The sequence below is a fragment of the Tupaia chinensis genome, unplaced genomic scaffold (assembly GCF_000334495.1).
Source record: "Tupaia chinensis unplaced genomic scaffold, TupChi_1.0 Scaffold000312_2, whole genome shotgun sequence".
In the NCBI taxonomy this organism is placed as follows: Eukaryota; Metazoa; Chordata; class Mammalia; order Scandentia; family Tupaiidae; genus Tupaia; species Tupaia belangeri.
In genome coordinates this window covers 788,384-796,392 of record NW_006159805.1, presented here as the reverse complement: position 1 = coordinate 796,392, position 8,009 = coordinate 788,384, and the positions used below count along the sequence as shown (strand labels likewise).

General features: G+C 39.7%; 1 protein-coding gene across 5 annotated transcripts in view; it reads right to left on the bottom strand.

Moving 5' to 3' along the window:
* Nucleotides 1-210: 210 nt before the first annotated feature.
* The window catches only part of SLC12A1 (solute carrier family 12 member 1), a 109,329-nt gene continuing 101,530 nt past the window's right edge, over nucleotides 211-8,009 (bottom strand). For all 5 annotated transcript variants that reach the window (XM_006151073.2, XM_006151072.2, XM_006151071.2 and 2 more), the window contains 3 exons: nucleotides 5,071-5,206; nucleotides 2,427-2,494; nucleotides 211-625 (listed from right to left, as the gene is read on the bottom strand). In XM_006151073.2, the coding sequence (XP_006151135.1) occupies nucleotides 490-625; nucleotides 2,427-2,494; nucleotides 5,071-5,206 (340 nt within the window). In that variant the 3' untranslated portion in view covers nucleotides 211-489. The remainder of the gene's footprint in view (nucleotides 626-2,426; nucleotides 2,495-5,070; nucleotides 5,207-8,009) is intronic.

Sequence of the window (8,009 nt, the reverse complement as noted above, 5' to 3'; positions counted from 1 at the left end):
TCTCAGAAGGCCAAGTATAATCACATTTCCTGACCAGCTGGTCTCTTTCTTTGATAACCACCCATGGCTACTATACCAGCCTGTCAATAAGCATTTATTGAGAGCCTGCTGTGGGGCTGAGGCTATACCAAGGCCGAGAAGCAAAAACCTGGAAACAAATGATTAAGTTTGCCTGGAGAAGTTTACAATCAAATTGGTGGTTTTCATGAGCATACGCCTGCTGAGGTTTACTTAATTTTCTTGTTTACCGACAATAATGACAAAAATGGTTTTCTAGGGGCAGCACTGGTTTTAAAACCCCTTTAAGCTCATAGAACAGCAATAACAAGCTCACATGGATGAAAAAATAAAAGACATAATGACAAAATTCATGCAGAATCTGGTAGGATAGTCTCCAGAAGTTTGTGATCAGATTTACGGCGAAAAGAACTGGAATAAGTGTCTTAATTATTCATACATTAAGTTAAAATGTATTTAACCTTTTATGTCTTAAGAGTAAAATGTCAGGACATTTTTGTGATTTCCTCTAACTAGTAAGACAGGAGGGAGGTTCTTTGTGAGGATTTCCAGCCAAGCCATATACAGCAAATCTGATATAGATCCTTTTCTTGCCACTGGAAGGCTCCTGACAGCATGGAAGGAAAAACAAACAAACAAAAAAAGTGAAAATTACTATAGTAACTCTTTTATTTATTTATTTATTTATTTTTGGAGAGGTTTTTGCTATAGGGTGCGTGCACTCGCCAGAAAGACAGAGTGAGACAGAGAGACAGAAGGCGAGAAATCACCCCCCCAGGGGGGTGACCACACCGCAATCCTTTCTCCTCTATTTTCCTCTCAGGATCTTGGGCACACATGCACACGCGCCCACTGTGAGTTTAAGCCACTGGGTCCAGGACTCAAACCGTGGTGCACTACATGGGAGTTCAGTGTTGTAGCCATTACGCCATCTGCTGGTCCCAACATCAGTAACATTTTAAACTATTTAATAACCAGTGGCCTGAAAGTTACTCCTCACCTCCCATGAAAGCACTGAAATTATTTTAAATATAGATATTAGACTGATATAGTTATCAAATAATACAAATATCTATAAACCAGAAAAATAGGCTTAGACATTATAAAAAACAAAACAAAATGTAAATTTTCACTTTTCTTTAAATAGAGAATTTAATCAAGTGATACTCCCCTCCTCTCCTTTTTGGTGAAAATTATTTTGCCTAGTAATATACAGCTTTTATGTTTGGGAGAAACCTCTGAAACCAGCTATTGGAATACTGCCACCTGATTCAGGAGCCCAACCTACAACACTTTAGATGCATAGTCCTCCTGGCTAGACTGTGCTTAAACACATGATTTTCATATAGAGGAGTCAGTTCATGAGATATAAAGGAGAAATAGTTGGAAGTTTTCTTCATGTTTAGCTACCAGTTTTTATGTACATGAACTTTACTATTTTTGGCAGCACATCCTGACCATTTGTGGGGCTAGAGCATGAAGAGCAAAAATGCAAAAGCCCATATCTTTTTCTCCCATCCTGGCCTCTTTCTACATTGCAAGGAGCTTCATAAGCTTGCCATGGACATGGCAGCCCAGGAACACCCACCCAGGGAAGAGACCTCTAAAGCTTGGTGGCTTAACTGAGGCTGTTAGGCAGGAATTTCAAGGTCTCAAATTCCTGGAGCATGGTCTAGAAGAAAAGCCTAGGTTCTCCATGTGTGTGGGCCACTCGTTCCAGGGTGTAGCATGATTGGCTCAAAGTCCAAGCTCGGCCCTTGAAAGCCCATGGGCCCCAATCCTCAGGCTCTCAGCGTGGCATTTATTGGTTTTCACTGGCTAAAATTCCACATGTTCCAATTTTTCAAAAAACATTTCTTGAAGAGCCTTTAGTTTTTTGTTTTGTTTGTTTTTGGAGAGGTTTTTGCTATAGGTTGTGTGCACTCGCCAGAAAGACAGAGAGAGATAGAGAGCAAAAAATCAACCCCTGGGGGTGTGGCCATACCACAATCCCTTCTCCTCCGTTCTCCTCTCGGGATCTTGGCCACACACATGCATGCACCCAGTGTGAGTTTAAGCCACTGGGTCCGGGACTCAAACCGTGGTCAGCCACATGAGAGTCCAGCAACATAGCCATTGTGCTAACTGCTGGTCCCAGTTTTTGTTTTTAAAGAATTATTTATTCGTTTCTTTAATTCCTTTTGTTATCATTATTTTTTTAATTTGACCAGAGAGAGAGAGAGAAAGGGAAAGCGAGAAAGAAAAGTTGCCAGGTTTGAGATTTGAGCCATGGTCAGCCACGTGGGAGTTCAGCACCTTCAACCACCACGCCACCTGCCGGCCCTAGAGCCTTTAGTTTTTACACTGATTAACCTTTTTTACCTTAAGATTTCTTTCTAACATTCTTAAATGCCTACTATGATACTTACAAGACAATGAGATTAGCTGCTCTTGAGTGCTCCTGTAAGAGTTCATTCAGTCGAACTTGACGGTAACTCTGTGAACAACATTCGATTTTATTGAGTGCAGTTCTACCAGAATTATTAATAAGAATTTATCTTCTTATCTCAATTCTTGAACAAGCAGGAAAAGTTTATTTAAAGAGAAAAATTACAGTGATCTTTTGAGGTTCAGAAATTTAATGACTTAAACCATTATGAGAACATTTAGAAATGTGAAGAATATGGACCAGCAGATGGCATAATGGTTTTGTTGTTGGACGCCCATGTATTTGACTACGGTTCAAGTCCTGGACCTGGTGGCTGAAAACTCACACCAGCCGTGTGTGCATTAAGTGCCCAAAATCCTGAGAGGAGAACAGAAGAGAAGGGATTGTGGCATATCCGTCCCCTGGGGGTGATTTTCTTGCTTTCTGTCTTTCTGTCTCTCTGTCTTTTTCTCTCTGAGAGTGCACGTGCCTATAGCAAAAATCTCTGTTTAGAGAAAAAAAAAATGGAAAGAATAATACCAGATCGTCGTTGTGTAATAGTGGCTTATTAAGTTCTAGAAGGAAAAAAAAAAGCAAGCAACATGGATAGCAGTAAAAAGAAAATGAAAACAGCTAGCTTTATGGAATAGGTTTTCAGTTAAAGGAAACTGATCAAATCTTGATACCAATATGACATCCTAAGAACAGATATCCTAGACTACTCTTCTTCAAACTCTCTGAATATTTTATCAGTATAAGGAACTCGTTTCAACCACAAAGCTACCAAAACATTTAGTTGAAAAAAATCATTGTTTTGCAGTGATAAGAGCAGTATCTATTACTATACTTCACTTGTTCAGAGACAAGCTCAGATGTTTGATTTGCTCAGTTATACATTAAATCTATGTTAGAACTGGGCAGAGTTTATGATTCTAGTTTAGTATATATATATATATATTACTAAATTTGAAAAGCATTTCAGTATTGCTTGCTCTCATTTACTTTATTTCAATTTTATAGTGTACAAGTTATGGTCCTTTGTCTTTTTTTAAAAAAATAATTATTTATTCAATTTTATTTTATTTATTCATTCATTTATTCTTTTAATTTGATGAGAGAGAGAGAAAAGGACAGTGGGAAAGCAAGTCACCAGGTCCAGGACTTGAACCACTGTCAACCATGTGGGAGTGTCCAGCGCCTTAACCACCATGTCAGTGGCTGGTTCTGGTTCTTTTTCTTTAATGTCTATTTCAGACATCAGTTTCTCTTCTTAATACTTGAATCCCTGTCTTTTTCATTTTTCTGACTATCACCAGCTTCATTCAGCTTAGGACAGAAAAGGGTGACTCCCATCTTACCACGCTATCTACAAAAGCTCGCTATTTTTCATCCATTTTACAAGATGTGCTGACATTGTTCCAATCACTTCATATGTTTTATTGGATATCTTTGCTAGTTTTTCATGCTATCTTTATCAGATTAAAATTTGTGGTTACTGTGTTAGGTGTCAATCTACCTTTATCTATTTTGCACACACATTGACTCATTTTAGCTGATGGATCTGTCTCCAGGTCTTTAAGGTTAAATTTGAAAGGAGACCTCTCAGGATAGGTACCCTAACCTGCTTTGTTTCCTATTTTTTGGTATGTGTTTTTCTTTTTTTTTGAGAGGTTTTCGCTATAGGGCGCGTGCACTCGCCAGACAGAGAGAGAGACAGAGAGACAGAAAGTGAGAAATCACCCTCCAGGGGTATGGTCACGCCACAATTCCTTCTCTTCCATTCTCCTCTTGGGATCTTGAGCACGCACGCACACACGCCCGGTGTGAGTTTTAAGCCACTGGGTCCGGAACACGAACCTATTTTTTGGTATGTGTTTTTCTTTTTTTTTGAGAGGTTTTCGCTATAGGGCGCGTGCACTCGCCAGACAGAGAGAGAGACAGAGAGACAGAAAGTGAGAAATCACCCTCCAGGGGTATGGTCACGCCACAATTCCTTCTCTTCCTCTTGGGATCTTGAGCACGCACGCACACACGCCCGGTGTGAGTTTTAAGCCACTGGGTCCGGAACACGAACCGTGGTCGACTACGTAGGAGTCCAGCTAACTGCTGGCCCCAGTATGTGTTTTTCTTTTAGACAGGGTTTCACTGTTGCAATCCTCCCTCCTCCTCCTCCTAGCTGGAACTGTAAACCACGTCTGGCTCTCTTTCACACAGTATGTCCCTGCTGTGTTGCCCAGGCCTGCCTTGAGTTCTCTATGCTTTTGCCTTAGCTTCCCCAAATCACTTGGATTACAGGCACACACCTCTGTGCCAGGCCTATAGGCTGGCCCTGGGATCTAACCAGGGCCTCCCATGTGGTCCTAACCTGTGGAGTATGGTATCTTAGCAGTATGTGCTACAGCATCTAAACCATGTTTTTGCGAACTTTTTAAAAATAATTGACTTTATTTAAAAAAATACAGTTTCTAAATCCTTACATCCAGTAATATGATTGAAAAGGACTTGAAAAAAAAAGCAGAAACCATAGATCTTAAATAATGAAATTCCATAGTAGATACTTTACTTCTTGATCTTTAAAATCACTACCATTTCCTTTTTCAGCTAGTTAGAGAGCAAAGTAAAAATTAAGGAAGACAAGTTCTTACCTTTTCCTTCACTGTTTCCAGTTCTGCATCTGTAATTTTCCATGGAGTTTCTCTCTTTAATTTCTCAGCAGTTGTTAAATCTTTGCAGCTTTCATGGAGACGATAAGGTTCAATCATCTCTTCAAAGACTTTCCAACTGAAATTGGAATTATAAAGGAGGCTTCACAGTGAGAAACTAACTCATTATTTCACAGATACTCCAGGTAGGACTGGCTCTGCTGGCTATGGAGTTAGAACTGAATGTCATGCAAATCTTTTAAGAATTATCTTTGCAGGGAACTTACTGTGAGTAAAACCATGTTTATTGTACTCGCTCCATACCCAAGAGAAGGCCTTAATGTGTTGAGACCTTGTTAGCCTACTTGGTGCTAGATCTTCAATATTAATGCAGAAACACATATATAGTAATTCATCTACAAATGCATGTTGTACACAGCATAGCCAAAGAAGCATTTGTAATGTAGATACGTTGGCCTGTAAATGAATTTCCACCTGCCTATTGTACAGACACTATCTGAGAAGCTCATAAATTGACATAGGAGACTGATACCAGCCCCTGAGAGGTAAAAATAAGTTTTCCTTATTTAGTCTTAGATATGATATCTACCAGGTTAAAAATGAAATATGTCCTGAAGGCCTATAATTTCCTTTAAACAATAGGATGAGCTCATGCCCTAGCTATCTGACTACTCGATACTTCCTGTACGCTATGATTATGGTTCCCTACTGACCACATTGTGATGGCCTTAACTGTTCATCTTTTGCAAGACACTGTTACAAATAGTATGAAGTTAAAGGCAGGAGGAGATGCAGGTGTCCTGAGTTCTTTATACAGAACACACCTGACAACACATCTTGCTTCAAACCCTGGTTGAGAATGCCTGGTATCAAAACAAAAACAAAAACACCATCCCTCAAAAATGACATCATAGAAACTCTTTGGAAAAGACCCTAGATTCCTATCCCTAGACCTTCAGGTTGTCACATTCTTGACTTATATGTGAAAGCCCTGCCTGTCCCTTGGTCATGGAGATGGTGTAGTCAGATAGGAGGAGGCAGTCCTGAGGTAATAGAAAGACTCTGACTCATCAATCACAGCCTATGGGGAATGCAACCAAGCCCTCTCTGAGAAATCCTCCCACCAGTCTCCTAGTGCAGGAATGGGGATAGGATGCTAGGGCAAAATCCTAATTCCCACTGGGGCAATAAACTATTAGGATAGGGTAGCCCCCGTGGGACTTTGAAGATACTTGCACCTTCAAAGCTCATACTGGGCACGTGATTAGGTAGTCAGATTCCTCACCTGAAGGAGAGGCTGACAAATGCAGATGGAAGCCCGAAATCCAAACAAAAGAAGTGGCTACTATTACAAACCACCCCCTATTAAATATGCATTACTAACTTTCACAATAAAAGTAACACCAAACCGTGTGCCGAGTGCACTTGTCCTTCTCTGACAGTTGTCAACCCTCATGCCTTTCTGGAGGGGAGGTGTATTTCTTCTCTTTAATAATCTTTAATTTTCTATTAATTTTCTAATAAAACCTCTCCTTCCCCACTTTGCACATGCTGAGTTTTTTCATTCTGAGTCTTAGGGCAGGTCTCTAATCTTAGAGATCTGGACCTAAAGAACCAAGTATTATGGGGACAGTAGGTGGCATGATGGTGAAGACACTGGATTCTCACATAGCCAACTGTGGTTTGAGTCTCGGATCTGGTGGCTTGAAACACACCAGGTATGTGTGTGTATGCCCAAATTTCCAGGAGGGAAATAGAGGGGATTGCAGGATGGTCAACCCCCTACGGGGTGACTTCTCACTTTCCTTTTGTCTCTCAGGCCCTATGGAAAAAAAATTAAAAAAAGAAAAAAAAAAAGGAGGAACCAAATATTTCACACAATGCAGCTCAGCTCCACTGTCCAATAACAGAGATGGTATTTTAAGAGTCCTAGATTCTATCGCTCTCCTGGTTGACATCTTCCATACTATAGCCTCTCTCTAGCCCAACACTTGTTTCAGAAATTGACAAATGGTGTGGTAAGTCTGTACATGTGTCCGGTAACAAACTGAACTAGGCTCACTGGGAGCCAGATAGGGCTGCTTTGCCCTCCTGTTTAGTTCCTGAGGTAACTCCCATTCGCAGCAGGAGGTTTGAACAGGTAGAAGAACAGCAAGGCCTCTCACAAGTTTAATGGTTATAGAACAATTTGGATATTTGCTGCAAATAATACTGCCCTTGTCTTTCTGGTGTTTAACGTTGTTGCCTGAGATTTTTAAATGAATATTATTCAGGTGCATGTTAGGGGAAGGAACTAAAATCAATAATGTTTTCACACCTAAAAATCTGAGGCCATTTTAGAGCATTTAAAAAGAAATTATTGAGAATAAAACTAGCAGCAGTATCTAAGAGCTATAGAACATTTTTGAAAATTGCTGAAAAATCTCATTCTTTTCTTACGCAAGGATCTCATAAGATTTATTTTTAAAACAATAGCACAAAGTAAAGCTTGTAATTTATAACAGTAGCTGTCTTCACTGTGCTGCTTTAAGATCAAGTGTGAACAATTTTCTTTGGTTTTATATAACGGGAGCTTACTTATAATTTGGTAACTTTGGAATGAATGATAATTAGAATCAATATACTGTTAAGAAATTAAAATATAAAGCAATGAGTTCAATTATCTCATCAGTTGGCCTGATTTAGAATTCACAGATAAAAGTGCAGAGATTACAAAGGAGGGAGATTGTCCCTACCAGTAGGCTTTTGTTAAGGGACTGAAGAGATACTTAATGTAGTCGATTTCTATTGTACTGACTAATTTAAAAAGGCAGACAAAGACAGGGAAGGAGTAAGATGTTATACACTATTATTCTTTCAACCACATAATAACTTTGACTTCCAACAGTGACTGGCCTTTAGAGGCTTTCACCAGTAGTTAG